Source organism: Tyto alba, unplaced genomic scaffold (assembly GCF_018691265.1).
Source record: "Tyto alba isolate M040663 unplaced genomic scaffold, T.alba_DEE_v4.0 Super-Scaffold_20, whole genome shotgun sequence".
NCBI lineage: Eukaryota > Metazoa > Chordata > Aves > Strigiformes > Tytonidae > Tyto > Tyto alba.
In genome coordinates this window covers 9,982,393-10,001,182 of record NW_024881283.1, presented here as the reverse complement: position 1 = coordinate 10,001,182, position 18,790 = coordinate 9,982,393, and the positions used below count along the sequence as shown (strand labels likewise).

General features: G+C 60.6%; 1 protein-coding gene across 1 annotated transcript in view; it reads left to right on the top strand.

Annotated features, from left to right (window-relative positions):
* The window catches only part of COL8A2 (collagen type VIII alpha 2 chain), a 37,831-nt gene extending 19,468 nt beyond the window's left edge, over positions 1-18,363 (top strand). The window contains 3 exon segments of the mRNA XM_042793932.1: positions 7,817-7,996; positions 13,395-14,284; positions 14,287-18,363. Of these exon segments, the coding sequence (XP_042649866.1) occupies positions 7,817-7,996; positions 13,395-14,284; positions 14,287-15,318 (2,102 nt within the window). The 3' untranslated portion in view covers positions 15,319-18,363.
* Positions 18,364-18,790: the final 427 nt, after the last annotated feature.

Sequence of the window (18,790 nt, the reverse complement as noted above, 5' to 3'; positions counted from 1 at the left end):
GGTGGTGACGCTGTGCCGGGGAATGAGCTGCTGGGCCGTGGCACCGGCTCTCTCCGGGGACACCTCGGGACCTGCTGTCCCCGTGTGCTCCCGCGGCTCCGGAGCCCGTTTCCACCGTGGTGCGAGGCCATGCAGGTCCTTGTTGTCACCGGAGCGGCCGCGCGGATTCTCGCAGGTGGCGAGAGGAGAGCCGGGCGTCGGGGATGGTGACGGCGGCGTTGGGGCGTTGGGGTCTGGGGGCTGGAGAAGCTCCTGGACACCATCACATGGATGGGTCCTCCAGTGCAGAATGAACACCCGTGGGCTCAGACCTGTCCTCTCCCCCTGTTCGCTCGCAGCAGTTTGGGCATTTCTGGCCCTCTTCCATCCCCGGCCCCAAATTTTACCCCATAAATGGATTATTAGGTGCCAAGGAAGTGGCTGAAAATGCTGCTGTGCTTGTCATGGAGGCCTCAGAGAGAAGGGAAGAGGCGCCCAGCTGAGGGCAAGGTCCTCCCAAGCGAGCTTTGAAGCCCCCACATCGCTCCTGGCCTCGCCAGCGGCTCCCTTTGTGCTGCTGCAGGCTCCTGCTGCTCCTCCATCGCCCGCGTCCCCCTTCCCCGGGCTCCCCTCCCCAGGGGGTGCACGGGCCGGCGCTGGCCTTCGCCCCGGGCGCCGCAGCCGCGTCCCCCCGCGATGCTCCGGCAGGGTGCGATGGGCTCCGCCAGCTCCGGGCTGCTCTGTGCTGCACCATCGCCCCAGCGCTCGGCGGGGACAGAGTGGACGGGGACACGGGAGGGCCCTGGGGCATCCCTGCCCCACGCGTCCCGGCCCCCGGCGCGGGCTGCAGCCCCCCGAGTGAGCAGTCCTGGCCACTCTGAGCACCCCTGCCCCAGAGGGCTCTAGCCTTGATCACAGCTCGTTATAATTAAGCCGGTGACCCCAGCACGAGGCTGGAAGTTTAAATGTCTGCGGTTGATGGCCACTTGCCTGCAAATTCCCTGAGATGGGAATCGCTCTCTGCGGGTCCCTCCTGGCTTAGCAGATTTCTTTGCAAAACACCCGTTGCTTTAGAAAATGCCGTTTCTGGGCAGGAGCTGCGAGGGCAAAGCGGCGTCTGACCCGCAGACCCCAGGTAACCGCCGTCCGCTTCCCACCGGATCCTGTGGGTCCCCGGAGCGGGGCTGGGGCCCCCCCAGCACTCGCTGGGGCTCGCAGCCCCTGTCCCTCCCCCCGGGGACGTCTGGGCAGATGCTCCACATCCCGCACCAGGGTCCGGGCGCAGGAGGCTGTGCTCGGCTGGCGGCACGGCCCGGGGCTCGCGCGGCAATTCGGACCCCACGCAGCCTGGCCCCCGCCGGGAGAGGGGCTCCAGAGCCTCCCCAGCAGCTACTGGGGTGGCACCGGGGACGGGATCCTCCGGCATCACTGTCCCCGCTGTACACCCCGGCTCCGGCACTCGGGCTTCCGCTCTGCTCTGTTTTTTGGCTATCAGAGACGGCGTCGCCACTGCCCCCCGGGCAGGCCACCATCCCGCTGGGAGGAGGAGGAGGAGGAGAGGGGAGGAAGAAGGGAAGAAAAAAAAAAAAAAAAAAAAAAAAAGAATCCCCACAAAAATGTCTTCATAACAGGAAACGTCTCATAAAATACCTGTGGTTTGGCATGGGTGAGCCGACTGGTCAAACTATGCACCTGGCAGGCAACCCTGCTATTAATGCTGCGCAGTCTGGTATTTCGGTGGAGCTGGGGCTGGCGGGGGGAGGAGGACGGGACCGGGGAGCTCGGGGTGCAGAAACCCTCCGTCAGGGCTGGGGCGAGGGCGGGGGACGTGTCCCCTGGGTGTTCAGGTGTGCCCCGGGGGGGCCATCCCGACCGTATTTCGGGGTGCGGGCAGAAACCCGCCGTTTGTGCAGCTCCGGGCCGGGGTTTCCCACCCTGAGCCGGGTCAAAGACCCGGAGAGCTCTGCCCAGGTGTGGGAACGCCGCGGTGCCTGCCCCAGGGATGGCTTCGCGCCCACGCGTGCCCTCGGCTCTGGCCGCGGCTGGGCGCTCGGCCGGGGCTCTGCCGCGCTCCGCCGGGGAGTTTTGGCAGCTGGAGGGGAGGGATTGAGCCCTGCAGCGGGCTCGGGCCTTGCTGCACCCCCAGCACACACGCGCCGAGGGGCTTTAATCCGCCTGAGCTGCGCCCTGAGCCGGCGGCTGCGGGGTCAGGCGGTGGCACCGACCCTGCTGTCGGCACCACTGCCGGGCCACGGGCTCCTCGGCTCTGGGCAGCGTGTGTGGTGGGCAGCGTGTGCCGTGGGCAGCGTGTGCCGTGGGCAGTGTGTGTGGTGGGCAGCGTGTGCGACGGGCAGTGTGTGCCGTGGGCAGCGTGTGCCGTGGGCAGCGTGTGCCACGGGCAGTGTGTGCCACAGGCAGTGTGTGCCACGGGCAGTGTGTGTGGTGGGCAGCGTGTGCCATGGGCAGCGTGTGCCGTGGGCAGCATGTGCCACGGGCAGTGTGTGCGACGGGCAGCGTGTGCCGTGGGCAGCATGTGCTGTGGGCAGCGTGTGCCACAAGCAGTGTGTGCCACGGGCAGCGTGTGCCACAGGCAGCGTGTGCCACGGGCAGCGTGTGCGACGGGCAGCATGTGCCACGGGCAGTGTGTGCCACGGGCAGCGTGTGCCACGGGCAGTGTGTGCGACGGGCAGCGTGTGCCGTGGGCAGCGTGTGCCGTGGGCAGCATGTGCCACGGGCAGTGTGTGCCATGGGCAGTGTGTGTGGTGGGCAGCATGTGCCACGGGCAGTGTGTGCGATGGGCAGCGTGTGCCGTGGGCAGCATGTGCTGTGGGCAGCGTGTGCCACAAGCAGTGTGTGCCACGGGCAGCGTGTGCCACGGGCAGCGTGTGCCATGGGCAGTGTGTGTCACGGGCAGCATGTGCCACGGGCAGCGTGTGCCGTGGGCAGTGTGTGCCGTGGGCAACGTGCAGTGCCCAGCCCCCCATGGCCACGGCTCTGACCCCGCTGGGGGGCCCGGCCCGGCCGGCGCGGTGGAACCGGCACAGGGGAAGCAGCACCCGGGGCGGGTCCCCCACAAACCAGCTGCTCCCCGGGCAGAGCCAGCAGGGCCCGGCGTCCCCCCTGCCACCCAGCCCCACCACTGCAGCCCCCCCCCCGCCAGCTCCTCGCCTGCACCCCGGCTGCCCCGAGCCTCACACGTGCCAGCTGGCCTGTGGCTACCCAGAGCGGCTGGGGCATAGCCCCAGTTAATTAGCACGGAGTTAATTAGCACGGAGTCCCCCCCCAGCCTCAGAGTTAATTTGGATGCAGCCCCTGCCTGGACTGGAGCAATGTGGATGGACACGGCCACCACCCGCAGCAAGCTGGGCTGAGGGGCCATGTGCTGTGCCATGCCGTGCCGTGCCATGCCATGCCATGCCGTGCCATGCTGTGCCGTGCCGTGCCATGCCGTGCCGTGCCGTGCCATGCCGTGCCATGCCATGCCGTGTCATGCCGTGCCATGCCGTGCCGTGTCATGCCGTGCCATGCCATGCCGTGCCGTGCCATGCCGTGCCATGCCGTGTCATGCCGTGCCGTGCCGTGCCATGCCGTGCCATGCCATGCCGTGTCATGCTGTGCCATGCCGTGCCGTGCCATGCCGTGCCGTGCCATGCCGTGCCGTGTCATGCCGTGCCATGCCGTGCTGTGCCATGCCGTGCCGTGTCATGCCGTGCCATGCCGTGCCGTGCCATGCCGTGCTGTGTCATGCCGTGCCATGCCGTGTCATGCCGTGCCGTGCCCTGCCGTGCCATGCCGTGCCATGCCATGCTGTGCCATGCCGTGCCGTGCCGTGCCATGCCGTGCCGTGCCCTGCCGTGCCCTGCCGTGCCATGCCGTGCCCTGCCGTGCCATGCCATGCCGTGCCATGCCCTGCCGTGCCATGCCGTGCCATGCCATGCCATGCTGTGCCGTGCCGTGCCGTGCCGTGCCGTGCCCTGCCGTGCCATGCCGTGCCATGCCGTGCTGTGCTGTGCCATGCCGTGCCATGCCATGCCATGCCGTGCCGTGCCGTGCCGTGCCGAGCCATCCAGCCGGCTCTGTGCAGGGGCCAGGCGCGGGCGCTGCCGGGGTGGCAGGAGGTTGCCTGCGGATGGGGTGGGGTGTTTTTCTTTCGTCAAGGAAAATGTTTTCTTGTTCCCTGTGCTGACGGGTGGGCGAGGCTCCGGGTCCGCGCGGCGCGTACAGCAGCTTTTGGATCGGATCAGGTACAGGCATTTAAGGCCCGGCTCGTGCCAAGACTCTCCCGGCGCGTTCCAGCGCTGCTCAGCCGAGCTGCTGCCTGATGCCTTTGGCTTTCGCAGCCCGGCCTACGGAAACAACGTGCTCGCTCTCCGTTTCAATAGCTCGCTTTTCGTATTTGACTCGCTTTATTATTATTTTTAAAGCATGTGTAGCGCAAACCGAATCACCTACCTCCCGCTGGAGTCAGTCCAGCCCCGTGTTGGGCTTGGAAAACCTCCCTGCTTTATTTTTTATTGTAAATGACCGGAGGATGGAGCGGCTCGATGGGACACGGCGGCGTCCAAGCCCACGCTGCTCCAGCCCACCCACACGCGCCGGCTGCTTTCTCGGCGCTTTCCCTTTGCAGCGTCCACCGGAGCTGGGTGACCCACGGCCTGGCGTGAGCTTCTGCCGCCGTTTGCGGCGGTGGGGCCCGCGCCCCACGCTCCCGGTGATGGAGACAGGACCGGGGCCACGCCAGTGAGCGCACCAAAGGCCCCGTCCTGGCTCATCCCCGCACCCCAGCAAACCTCCGTGGGGGGCTGGCGCGGCCCCGGGGCTGCTGTGGGGACGGAGCCGGGGCGAGGGCCAGCGAGCAGCACGCCGTGCCCCGCGCTGATCGCGCTTTTACTGCCGGGTTTAAACAAGTTCTCCTTTTTACTGACCTTCAACCGCAATCGCAGAACCCCCGTGGATCACGTATATTGACTTAAAAAATAATTAGCCTTGAAGGGAGCAGGCGCGGTGCCTGCCTGCCAGGCCCATAATTAATATTTAAATAACAGGGGCCGTAAATCAGCTGCAGCTGGGCGAGCAAGCCCCCGGTTGTGTGCGGGGGGAAGCGCCCGGCCGTTTTATTCGCAGGGAAGTCGCCCGCGCCGCGGGCAGGGCTGTGCCCAGGAGCGGTGACATGGGTGCTGTGGGGAGAGGGGGACGGCGTGGGGTGGCAGCAGCCCCCTTTTGCTGGGAACAGCCGGGAGCTGCGTGCTGGGAGCTCACTGGGAGCTCGCCGGGCCGACCAGCACAAGCCACAGACTCTTTCTGGAGCGACAGTGCTGCCGGTTGCTCCGACTGCCCGAGCCCCCGCGCTCCTGTGAGAACAAGGTGACATTTCTTGTCTCTTTTTTCATGCTTTAAGTGTGAGATTTTTTTTCCTTCTCCCGGCGCTTTCATTGCGTGCCAGGGGTTTTTAACACGTCTGCTCACCGACTGCCAGGGGAGCAGACACTTGCACCGTTAGCGCGGCGGCGGCGAGCTCTGAAGCCGTGCCAGGAGGGGCTGCGCTCGGGAGCCCCCACAGCATCTCCCCTGCTCCAGGCAGGAAAAAAGTGGCTCCTCGTGGGATTTCTGCTGGCCGCAGCGGAGCGGCCCCGTCCGCGCCGTGAACCAGCCGACGTTTGCAACCTGCCCTGGGAGATGAGAACGTCGCGCGGCCGCTCGTCGTGATTAACTGTCATTTCAAAACGCAGGAGATTTCAGGCATGAAAGAGCCTCTTCACAGACACGTCGTGCACACTTTATCCATCATATGAGACTCCAGATGTTTCCATTTTATTCTTATTAAATCACCGCCTGGAGAGCCCGGGTAACGTGAGGCCTCCTGCCCCGGTGCCGGGCACCGCGGTGGGGGACGGCAAAGCACCAGAGACCCCTTTTCCTTGAGGGATGGAGACACACGCCTGGGGGTCTCAGGCCGGACTGCCCCCCCGTTGTCCCCGCTGGCTCCTTCGGAGAGTGGGGGCAGGTGGAATGACCCGACCGGAGCCGGGGAGAACACGCAGGAGCTAAGCTCGTGTCTGGAGACGCCGGGTTACAGACGGCCACCTCGGCGCGGAAGCAGGGGGACTCGATTTCACATCTGGCGCGCAGCGAAATCGCGGCGGGAGCCAAAGCAGACGGATCACCTTGTCCTCCCTCTCTCTTCCCGTTGGCTCCGGTTTCCCCCCAGTCCCGTGTCTCTCCAAGGGCTGAGGTCTCGCAGAAGGACGGGGGGGGGGACATTCGCGGACATTCCGCAGCGCCCGGCAGCGAGGGGCTGAGCCACCCCAGGGTGCTGCTCCCGTGGCGGGGGCTCGTTGGAGCAATGAGCAGCATCCCTGAGATCACCCCAGTCGAGGAGAGGAGCAGGGGTGAATAAGGCCCAGGTGGGAGAAGAGAGAGCTGGGGAGGGAGGGAGATAGAGGTGGCGGCACAGAGGTCATACCAGGTAAGGAAAACAAATAAATAGCTGATTCAGGGGTTTGTTCTCCTCTTTTATTTAGCAGAAACTGTATTTTTACAGCTGCAATCCCTTAAAATGGGATTCTTTTTCCCCTTAAACAAATCCTTGTAAAATAATGCTTCATAAAAATAAGCGTTCCTCTTCTCGACCCTGAAGACAGAAAAACAATAACGCCGGCAAGGCCCTCTCCGTGCCGCCAAGGAGGCTGACGGTGGCTGTCACGCGTGTCCCTGGCCGTGGCCTCCCCCCCGGGTGCTGCGGTGGGTACGGCGCAGCCGCGGTACCGCTGGCTCCGGTGGGATGGGCAGAGCACCCCAGCACCCCCCCACACCCCCCCAGCCAGCCCCGGCCCCCCCGAGCCCGGCGCAGGGCACAGGGGGGACCTGGCTCCGGGGGCGTTTGCTGGGCAGGGGAGCAGCGGCCAAGGCTGCCTCGTCCCTGGGGTCCTCTGACACCCTCCCAAGCACTTGTAGCATCCGGAACAATCCCATGCCAGTGCTCCTCCCTCCCTTTACTGAATTTGCTTTAATTTTGTTTTAATTTGGGGGCTTTGGGGGGAGGGGGGGGGTGTTCCTTCTCCAGGCTGCAACTTCTTTTTTTTTTTCACTGCTGCTTTTCAGGCGATTCAGGAAATTCCGATCAAATCCCGGTGTGCAGCAGCCCTGCCCCTGCTCCCCGGCGGGAGAGGCAGGGAGCTTAATTCTCATTAATAACCACCGCGGGTCAATTATTGCGAGGAGGAGGAAAACCAGCAAAGCTCTTCGGCATCACGTGTTATTTAAGCTTCTGAAAATAAATGTTCTTCGCAAATCAATCCGCTTGCAGGCCCGCGCGTGGAGCTGGCACTGAAAAAGTTGCTAGGGGAAAGGGGTATTTATAGAGGGTATTTAATTTAAATAAACAGGCACTTAAGGCAGAGGCTGCAGCTCCCAAGTGCCGCAGCCCTCCCCTGGGCTTTCCCAGCCCAGGGCCCCCATCCCTCGCCCTCTGAGCGAGCCCCTGTTGCTGCCCGCAAAGTGCATTCTGCCTTTTTCCCCCCCCTCTTCTTATACAGGTTAAAATATATATAAAGGAAGCCTGACACGGGCATAACACCAGACGAACAGGTACGAGGGCAGCCTCCGAAAGGCTCTGCTGGGTGCCCGTGGTTAGTTACTGCTCATAAACCGTGTATTTATTGCGCATCTCCCAGCCGGCGCGTGTCGGGAAGGGTAACGCGTTGAGGGCAGCTGTGGTGCAGAAAAACGCCAATTCAAAGGATTCCCGCTCCCGCTGGGCGTCCCGGCTGGCCCCGCGGGACGGAGGGTGCAGGCGGGGGGTGGTGGGTGCCCGCTCTCACTGTCGCTTCGTCCGCAGGAGCAGTGGGGAGCAGGATGGTGCCGGACGCCGTGCCGCTGCTGGTGCTGCTGGTGCTGCTCGGCCTTCGCTCGGCGGCGGGAGGCGGCGCGGCAGGCTACGCCCAAGTGAAGTACATGCAGCCCATGGTGAAGGGACCCCTGGGCCCCCCCTTCCGCGAAGGCAAAGGGCAGTACCTGGGTAAGGGACGCGCTCGGGGGGGGTGGGGGGGTGGGAGGACACGAGCCCGCGGCTGCCCGGGACGTCGGCTGGAATGGTGGGAAGGGGCCGGAGCATCCCGCAGCCATCAGACACCCGTCCTCCCCCCACCCTCGGGGTCGGTGTCCCCAGGGAGCAGCCTGGCACAGCCCGGGGCGCCGATCTCCAAAGCAGCTTCAGCCAAGCACGGAGGGGCTCTTTAGGTCTCCTTAACCCAGCGCGGGACGAGGACCGGCACAGAGAAAGGCTCCGCAGAGAAGTAGAGCCCTTTGCTCGGGCTGGGTGGGCTCCCTTGGGCCCCTCAGCCTGGGAGCTGGTGCACAACAGGGACCCACGAGCCTCTTGCTCCCGTCCTCCCGCACGTTCACCGGCAGCTCGGAGGACACAGCAGCCCTGGCACTCGCCATCTCTCCTTCTCGCTGCCTGCTCGACCTGAGCCATCCCTGCGAGGCTTTTCCCACTCCTCCACCTATTCTGTTTTCCCCATCTGTGTTTTGCACCAGCTGGGAAAGGAAAGAGACCCAAGCCCGGAGCTGAGACCCAGCCTAGTGAGGGAAGAGCAAGAGAGAGACATTTCCTCCCTTGGAGAGCAGTGACTAGAAACTCCACACGTTAAATCACTCTGCACCGAGCGACATGTGCTGCATGGAGGGGTCATTGCGCTGCACAGCTGAGCCTCCTGCACCCATCCAGCCCAGCCCCAGATTTTAATAACCACCTGCCCCAGGCTGCCCTGCCTATGCACCAGTCCCCCATCCCCTCTGCCTGCCCTGGGCTCCTTTTATACCCAGCCCAGGGGCCACAGGTGCTGGGGGTCAGAAGGCACAGGAGGGTCACGCACCAGGGACTCATTAAGCATGTGTTAATTGCACACACCCCCCGGGGAACTGCTCAGAAACCTGAGGGTTTTTACAAACAGCAAGTGTTGAGTGTGACTATGAGTTTCTTCAGTACTTCTTGGCTCATCAGGGCGTCCCTCTGCCAAGCGAGCCCCCAGCAGCTACCCCAGGTGCTCGTGCTGTGCCCCAGGCAGCAGCAGCAGCAGCAGCAGCAGCATCTTCAAGTCAAGAGGGGGATGGAGGGGAAGGTCTGAGCCCATCCCTTGACAGCAAACACAGCGGTGCCCAACGCTCTTCCCAGAGCCAGCCACTGCTGGCAGCGCCAGGGCCGGGGCGGTGCTGGGGCTCGGGAAGAGCCGCCGGAGCCCTCCCCGTGGGGTCACACAGACCCGGACCCTCCGGGGAGCCGAAGTCTTGGCTCGGGGAGGAGAAACTGGAGAAGGCTTGGCTGCCGGTGCCTGATTTACTGCTGGGCTGAATGGCTTATCAGGAGTTCAGCTCAGCACATATGTCAGAAAACACACAGCAAAACCTGGAGCCGAAGCATGCTACGAGCCCCCCCCCCCCCCCCCCCGCCTCCCTGCCCCCTTCCCAGCTGTTGTAAAGCTGCTCCCTGAACCCCAGCCAGAGACAAAACCTTCCAGCGTAGTGCAGGAACATTTCAGCTGCTGGTGGGACTGGATTCAAATATCTCCCTGCTGTTTTTCCTTCTTCTTTCCCCTTCTTCCTATGAGCTTGTGCTGCCTCTGAGCTGCGCTGCTTGCTAACCATGGCGGAGAGAGGAGTGAGTGTGCCGGGCTCTTCGCAAGGTGTGGTTTGGGTGAGAGCTTTGCCAGGTTAGGCTGGGCATGGGTTTGAGGAGATGCTGAGGCAGGGCAGAGCACAGGAGCTCCCAGGACATCACTGTCCTAAAACCCCCGGGAAAGAGGGGACAGGCAGGGGGGATGAGGCGGGGGGGTGGCTGCGGCCTGAGCCGCCGGCTGCGGGGCTGCATGGAGGCAGCTGGGGAAGCCGGTGCCTCGTGGATCCCACCGAGCTCCCATCTCCGCTCAACCTCTAATTTGGCAAGGAAAATCCCCGCTGGCCTTCTGCCCTGCTCGGGGAGCTCAGCTGACTCGCCGCGACGGCGCAGGGCCGTGCCGTGCCCCTGGGGGTAACCCCCGAGCTGGTGGGGAGCTAGTGCAGAGCCCCCCCCGGGCCTGCCCCAGCCTGGCTGGTTTCCTCAGGGTGCCAAACACCTTTTCTGACCCCAAAATAGACTCTCTAGGAGCACGGAGGCAGCTCCGGGCAGGAGATGCTGCTAAATGCTAAAATGCTAACAGCGTCTGAGCAGACATTTGCACAGCTGGGTTTTATTTTGGCTCAGATAACACCATGTCCGTGCAGCTGGTAGCCAGGTAGAACCACTGCTGGGCGCTGGCCTGGGGCTCAGGGAGCCCAGCGTTTCCCCATGCAGGTGGGGAGCCAAGCCAGCGGTACCCCCGCTCAGGGCAGGCACCAGCGATGCGTGGGGTGGGGGGTTTATGCTGGGCGAAGTGGGGGATTTCCCCTCCAGCGACACTGCAGAGGGCTCACCCCGGGGCAGCAGCCTCAGCTGCAGAGGAAAAGGCACGCTCTTCACCTCCCCAGGTTTGGGCAAGCTCAGCGCGGAGCCAGGGTCCATCCTCTGCCCTCGCCAGCGCTGCCTGGGAGGTGGGAACAGGCAGGTTCTGCCCAGTGTCCCCAGAGCAGGTGACCCCCGCAGGTGCTGCTGCTGCTTTTAAAGATTCTCAGTGCTGCGATCCCTGCGGGGCCGCCGCTCGCTGCATGTGGCCAAGAGGCCTCCGGGCCCCTCAGCTCCCGCTAACGGAGAAACTTTGCCACTTCTCCTGTTTCTTTCTGCAGTCTGCTCCCACCTCAGTGCCACCCCCTTTGCACGGCAGCTCCATCGGGCAGGGCTGCGGCTGGCTCCTGCGCTGAGCCTCCCCGCGCGGCTCCGGGCACCCGCTGCCTGTGGAAGACGGGACGCGAGCCGCGGTAACGCTGGTCCCAAGCAGCGTCCCCGTGACCCTCACTCTCACGAGACAGGGCTTGGCAGCAGCGCTGGAACGAGCTCGGCCGGGCTCTGCCACGGAGCAGCCAAGCGCTCCTTCCCGCGGTGTCATCCGGCCGCGCTGGCCAGCCCCGCTGCTGCCTGCTCGTGGCTGGGAACCGCTTCCCATCCGGCTGGATTCATTCCCCTGCCAGCCCGTCCGCGCTGCCGGGTCCCTCCTCCGGGCACGCGGGGGTCCTTACCGGGACGGACGCAGCTCCAGAGGGGCTGCAGGATCCGTGCTCCTCAGGAGGTGAAAAAACTCCGCGTGCCCAGGCGAGAGCTCGCAGGGGCTGCGTCTGCTCCTTCCCCTTCCCGCTGCCCCAGCTGGCTCTTTGCATTAGCATTCATGGCAGCTTTGTTCATGCTTCGAGGGGAACACATAACCCCATGCTGCTGCTGTGAAATGCAGAGCTCCGAGACATGCGCCTGTGGTAAGACATGCTCTTTTGAAATTGGATACCACTGGGGCTGCAATGTCCCAGTTTCTCTCCACTAACGTCCCCGGTTTGGTTTTCCCGTCTGCTTTTTTGGCCGCCTGCAAGTTGGCAGCTCTCGCCTGGCGTTTCTCTTCGCTGCCTTGTGTGAGAGTGTGTGTGCTTTTTCCCTCCTTCGTGGGCTCAGCTGTAGATCCTTGTTCTGATTCCATGCAAAATGACCTAGAAAACTAATTCTTTTCAAATCATTGCAAGAAGCAAAAGAAAAAAAAAAAAAGGGGGGGGCGGGGACAGGGGAGAAAACACATTGAAATAATTTTCTGGAGACAATTTTTTCCAGAAATCAAACCCCAGAAATCTGCTTTAGTGCAAGACTTCACATCTCCCTTGCCTTCTTTCCCACACCATTTTCTGGGGTGAGGAGCAGGAGGTTTGCAGAAATCCAGTGGCAATGTCATGACAGACAAGTATTTCCTTCATCAAGACAGCCAAGTGACCTCTGTTACAGCCTAGGATAGTGGGCCAGGCTTTGATATACAGATAAACTCTGCAAATGTTTCCATTACCAAAAGAAAAACAAGCAGGCCTCAGGCTTGGGACTAGCCAGAGCTAATTGCTGTGCTTAGGAAAGGTAAAGCCACCTCTGATGCTCCCGGGAACGGTGCCTGCTGCTGCCGCAGTTATTCTTTTCACGTGTCTCAAATCTCCCCTAATCTTTTCCCGTGGACGGAGGAAATCTCGGTGCTGGCGGCTCCCGGCGCTATGGGTGTCCGTGCTGCCGAGGCGCGGCTCAGCTCACCGAACGCCCCGGCTGGGGCCGGGCTGGCAGAGCCCGGGGACCCCCTGCCAGGGCACACAGCCTCGCGGTCTGCTCCCATCCCAGACAGGAGCCATTCCCATCCCGGCAACCTGCCCGTACAGATCTTTTCCCAACTAGAATGATCTGCCCTGGGCAGATTTACTTAAAATTTGCCCAAGATGTCAAGGCCCTTTCCTCTGCCCTTCATACTTCTCAGCATAGTCCCCCGTACGTGCGACTGCCAAGTATTTCCTTAATTTTAAGCTTCCCAAAAAAAGAGTTTGTCAGATTTATTGTTTCTCACTCACTTCCCGGTGTCACGTGGGAAGCGACACCCTGCCTGGGCCAGCCTCAAGGAGTTATTTATGCTCACGTCTGTGCTTTAAGTACTGAGCTGCGGTGGGCATGTAATCTGGCTCTCCTCAGCTTTGTAGTCTCTCAGCCCATTAGTTTCTTTCTTATATCCGTTTGCAAAAGACCTCTATAAATTCTTTAAATGTCAAGTGGTTACGGCCTATTCCCAGCTGGGCTGACTCATTTGGATGTAACTGAGGTTGCGTTTCCCTTGCAGCTATTGGCTTTTCTTCTGTCCTCAGTGCTTTTTTTTCTTTTTGGTGAGCTTTTCTCTGCCTTGCTGGACTCGGGAGCTGAGCCAGCAAGCACTGCGGGCATGTCTTAACCCATACACGAATCACCTCTTCGGTCTCTCAAGTACACGTCCAAGAGTTTTCTTCTTAATCCAAAAGGATTAAAGGTCTCCCAAGGCCCTGGGCTCGAGGGGTGGGGTGGAGGGATTATCCCCAGTCTTGGCTCGCTCTGTCGCCATCCCCTCAGCTGAGCCCAGGCAGGAGCGACTGAATCCCACGGTGCTTTCGAGGCCGCTGGAGGCTTGAATCCAGCTCCTAAAAAAAACCCCCCAGCAGGTCATCGCAAAACACCACTGCCAGAGCCGACGGCGACTGCTGGTCTTGTTGACACCCTCTGTGGAGGGATGGATGGAGTAAGGCTTGGATTAGCACCCTGGGCTCCGGCCAAGGTCTTGCCTAAAAACAGTCCTGCCGATGGGGTGGCCCGGGAAGCCGCTGCGGCCACGTTTGAATAAAACCCTTTCTAGAGAAGGGCGCTCCTGCAAGCGCAGACCCCCGGCTTCGTCACCCCGAGGGCATCACGCAGCAGGCGCGCTCCTCCCTCCGCCGCCAGCCCCGGTAAAGCTCCGTGTCTCCTCTCTCCACAGACATGCCGCCGCTGCTGCCGATGGACCTCAAAGGGGAGCCAGGACCGCCGGGGAAGCCCGGCCCGCGTGGACCCCCCGGGCCCCCCGGATACCCAGGAAAGCCGGGCACGGGGAAACCGGGAATGCACGGCCAGCCCGGTCCCGCCGGGCCCCCCGGCTTCTCGGGCATCGGGAAACCCGGCATCCCCGGGCTCCCTGGAAAGGCGGGTATGAAAGGGATGCCCGGAGCCAAGGGCGAGCCCGGCATGCGAGGAGAGCAAGGGCCAAGGGGACTGCCCGGCCCGCCGGGGCTGCCGGGGCCAGCTGGCATCTCAGTCAACGGGAAGCCGGGACCGCAGGGTGGCCCTGGCCTGCCCGGGTTTCGGGGTGAGCCTGGCCCGAAAGGAGAGCCGGGTCCCCGCGGAGAGCGAGGGATGAAGGGTGAAAACGGCGTGGGGAAGCCGGGCGTACCGGGGCCCCGGGGGAACGGGGGTCCTCCCGGCCCCGCAGGGCCCCCGGGGCCCGTCGGCGTCGGAAAACCCGGCCTCGACGGTCTGCCAGGCGCGCCGGGGGAGAAGGGCGACATGGGGCCCCCGGGCGGGCCCGGCGTCACCGGGGAGCCTGGCCCCGTGGGGCCGCGGGGCCCCCCCGGCATCGACGGGATCGGTGTCCCGGGTGCGGCGGGGGTGCCGGGGATCCAGGGCCCCGTGGGACCGAAGGGAGAGCCCGGGATCCGCGGTCTCCCTGGTCTGCCGGGCCCGACGGGCTACGGGAAGCCGGGCTTGCCGGGCCTGAAAGGAGACCGCGGGCAGCCCGGGGTGCCGGGAGCCATCGGTGACAAGGGGGAACCCGGCGTTGATGGGGAGCCCGGTGAGCCGGGACCGGCCGGCATCATTCGGGCCACCGGGCCCGCCAGGGGTCCATGGGGCTGCCAGGCAAGCACGGGCTGCCCGGCACCAAGGGGGACGTGGGGCCGAGCGGGCCCCCGGGAATGCCGGGCATGCGTGGCGACCAGGGCCCAAACGGCTTCGCGGGGAAGCCGGGGGTGCCGGGAGAAAGGGGCCTGCCCGGCTCACTGGGACCCCCCGGCCCCACGGGCCCCAAAGGAGAACCGGGGTTCATCGGCCTCCCCGGGGTGCCGGGGTTAACGGGCGGCCCCGGGCCGAAAGGGGACGGCGGGATCCCGGGGCAGCCGGGGCTGAGGGGCCCCTCCGGCATCCCGGGCTTGCAAGGACCCGCGGGCCCCATGGGGCCCCAGGGGTTACCGGGGCTGAAAGGGGAGCCTGGGCTCCCCGGGGTTCCCGGCGAGGGGAAGAGCGGTGAGCCCGGTATGGCCGGACCCATCGGCCCCCCGGGAATGCCGGGAACGCCGGGGCTGAACGGGCCGCCGGGGCCGCCGGGGCCGCCCGGCCCGCCGGGAGCGCCGGGGGTGTTCGACGAGACGGGCATCGCGGGGCTGCACCTGCCCGACGGCGGCGTGGAGGGGGCCGTGCTGGGCAACGGCAAGCCGGGCAAGCCGCAGTACGGCCGAGGAGAGCTCTCCGCCCGGATCGCACCAGCCTTCACCGCCATCCTCACCTCCCCCTTCCCGGCCTCGGGCATGCCGGTCAAGTTTGACCGGACTTTGTATAACGGGCACAACGGCTACAACCCCGTCACCGGGATATTCACCTGCCCCGTATCCGGCATCTACTACTTCGCCTACCACGTGCACGTCAAAGGGACTAACGTTTGGGTGGCGCTTTACAAGAACAACGTGCCAGCCACCTACACCTACGACGAGTACAAAAAGGGCTACCTGGACCAGGCTTCGGGCAGTGCCGTGCTTGAACTCAAGGAGAACGACCAAGTCTGGGTACAAATGCCCTCGGACCAGGCCAACGGGCTGTACTCCACGGAATACATCCACTCCTCCTTCTCCGGGTTCCTGCTCTGCCCCACATAACGGCTGTTGGGCACGTTTCCTTTTCACCCACTCTAGCCATAAACTGTCTTTTTTTTTTTGATAAAAAAGTTTGTTAAAATTAATACAAAAAAGAAAAATCACTGGGAAGAACACGCAAGCCGTTGTCGTGGGACCTTGCTTCACGCTGTTCGATCCATGAGTCAAGAGGGTAATCGGAAAGGAGACATCTTTCTTTCTTTCTTTCTTTTTTGGGGAAGGGAGAAGGGAGGGAGGGGGGTGACTTCCTCAACAAAGCGTATTTGGAACAAATTTTACCCTAGTGACTGTACATCAATCACAGGAACGCGCTTGGGATGGCAAGGATCTGGCTCTGCAGTAAACTGCTCTGTGACCCAGAGAGGGTCACCTGGAAGACCAGACCCCTCTGGTCTGTGATCAAGTGCCCTTGTTTCCCATTCTGAGTACTAGTTAAATAAATACAGCTGTTGTCATGGATGTTGTATTTGCTAACCAGCACAGGGGTCCTAGGCACTTAACACCAACATGTGCAGCAGCACAGACCCAGGATGGATTGAGAAATTTCCTTCCCAAACCATCAGACGCCCAAGTTTCAGTCTCACTGATGCCTGTTGTTCAGATTGGGCTTGGAGGCAGTCTCCCTGATTCTCTCCGGATTCAGTGTGGTTGGATTTATAATCATAAAAAGTGGAACACTTTGCATAAGCACCTTCTTGTAAGAAGTAAATATTCTTTTTAACCCTCCCCCCCAGCACCTTTAGGAGTAAACGCACCCAGGCATTGTGTGTGGGAGGATGACAGACGACCTGTTCCAAAGCCGTTGAGGGAAGCTGGGACCCCTGGGGTGAACAACGATCCTCTCTCGGGTTAATTCATCTACTGGCAAGTCCAAGGGCTAGTTCTGTCCTGTCTGCTTCTTCGCAGCCCAGAGACTTGCTTGGCCTCGTGAGCACCTGGGTCCTTGGCAACGCAAGGATGGCACTGCAAGCCCGGCTTACAGTGCTTCTGGCCTGGTTTGGTAGAAGGTTTAGTTATGCTTTCTTGAAAGTGCCACTTACGGACAACTTGCTTTTACTGTCTCACTATTTCGGGATGTGTAAACTTTTGCATTGGTATCCCCCCTTTCTCTGGGGACCTTTTAATTAAGAAAAAATAGTGTTCGGTCTAACTTTCCATTCAGTCATTTTACAACGGTGCTATTATCTACTTAACAATGTTATTGACAAGTCTAGTGCAATATGTACCTGTAACAGTGCACCATGTCGGGTGCCAATCTGTGACTTAGGTTAAAAAAAAAAAAAAAAAAAAAAAAAAATCACATTTGTCTGTTGTTACCACTTTGTCTCACTAATGCTTGAAATGTTGCCGACCTGAGTATGAGCGACAAGGTTCCGGGAAGGGTAAGCACGGATACTGACCACTCGGCTGCTCTGTCCTTTGCTGAAGGGAGCACCTGAACCCTGTTGCTTTGCAGATTTTCTCACGGTAGAACAGTATTTGCCACTTGCACTTACAGTAAAGCGATTCTTCTCATCCCAGGCAAGCAGCCCGCTGCTGAAATTAATCCACACGCGTTACACTGCATGTCCCTCTGCAAAGGCACATCCCTGAGAAAACAGCAACAATTTGGTCACCAGCTGAGCAACTATTACCCTTAAATTTTCCTAAAGCCTGTTCTATGGCCAAAGACAAGAAATGTAGCAAGAATGGGACATGGGACTGTTCTCCAGATGGACTGTGCAAGATATTTAAACAAATATTCTTTCTCTATTTCTGTTTGGTTTGGTTTTCTCCATAAGCCTGTCCTGTGTTTCTGCCTCTTGCCATCCAGGGCTTCCTCTTGAAAACGCACCTACCCCTGAAATTAAGAAACGCAAAAGGGAGATTTACAGTCGGGAGGCCAGCGCTGGGCCTGGCCTGTCCCCCACCCTGGGGATTTTACTCCACATGAAGCTGCAAGTTTCATGTAAAGATGAAACCTCAAGCCGAAAGGCTGCCCCAGTGCCCGATCCCACGGGACGTTTTTAACTCCTGAAGGCACAGGGGTGGCGGGGCCGTTCGGGTTTTGATCGTAGCAGGTTCTTTCCCAGCAGGAACAGGAGCCGTGCAAAAAAAAAAAAAAAAAAAAAAGAGTCCCTAACGTTACAAGTGGAAGCTCAGATGTTTTCTTCGAGCCCCAGGCTTGGGAGGGGAGGGTGCTAGGACGGGGCCTGGGTCTCCTTTACTGCAGCATCTTTCCTGGGGAGGAGAGCAGCGGCGAACTCGAGCTGGCGGCAGCAGCGGCTCCTTCCCCGACAGCCACGACCCGCAGCGGGGCCGGCAGCCCGCTCCTCCAGGCGACTTATTTATACTGTGCCCTAACCTACACTCCATCTCTTTTCGTTCTGCTTCGGTTTATTCCAGACCTCTTGTTCTAGCTGGCAAAAAGCAATGACAAAGATGCTATAACCACGCCGAGACATTAACTCTTTCAGCGCTGTAGATATTGTTTTGCAATTTCACTGTCCCTTTGTGTGCAGAGCATAACCCATAATCAACCTTCCGCAGCTATGTAACCTGTTACACAGTAATTGAAAGGCAAAGATATTACACGCACATAGAGTTAGGGTAGAGAAAAACGATGCACAGGATGAGGGAGGCTGTTCACTAAACCGGACACTGTCAGGAAGAATTTTTTTTCTGGAGTACTGAGTACGTGATATTCGCCAGCAGAAAGGATTATTTTCTGTCGTGTGTGTGAGCGTATGGGATTTTGGTTTCAATCACAATAATAAAAAAGGTTGGGTTGGATGAAGTATGTCTATTTTTAATTATGAAAACTGCATTACAATGTGCATTTTTATATACAAATTCTTACTATTTTTTTTAAATTTGCCTCTAGTATCTTCATTTCTAACCTAGTATATAGAGGTTTTTAGTTTTGTAAATACTTATTACATGCACTGTTATAGTAAAAGTTGGTTTAAAATGCACTCTTTTTGTGATCAGAAACTGGCCTTCTCTTCAGAACTAAAACTACAGTACTTGATTGTATTGACAAAACATCAATAAAACTTATTGTATAAAGGGTGGGCTCAGCTGTGCCTTTGTCCGATCATTAACAGGCTCGCTCAGCCTTGCTCATAAGACCATCCACACAGACCTCCTGCACTGCATTTCCTTCTCAAATCCAGCTCGCTCATCCCCAGCAGTCCAGCAGACTTGCTTGCTAATTAATATTCTTAGGTAAGAAGGTATTACATGTCTCCTGCAATTAAGGAAAAGATTCCCAGTCTCCGGAAGTTCATTTTTAAAGAAAGGATGAAATCCAGAAGGAAATATGTTTTCCCACCGGATCTCTTTCATCTGGAAGAGACGTCACTTGTTACAGGTGAAGGACTCCCAGGGAAGGACTCCTGGCTGCCAGGCGGGCAGACTCCTCCCCAAGCCAGCCCTGAAGAACAAGCGCTCTTCCCGCTGCGGGTGGCGGGGGCACCCCGCGCACCCCCTGGTC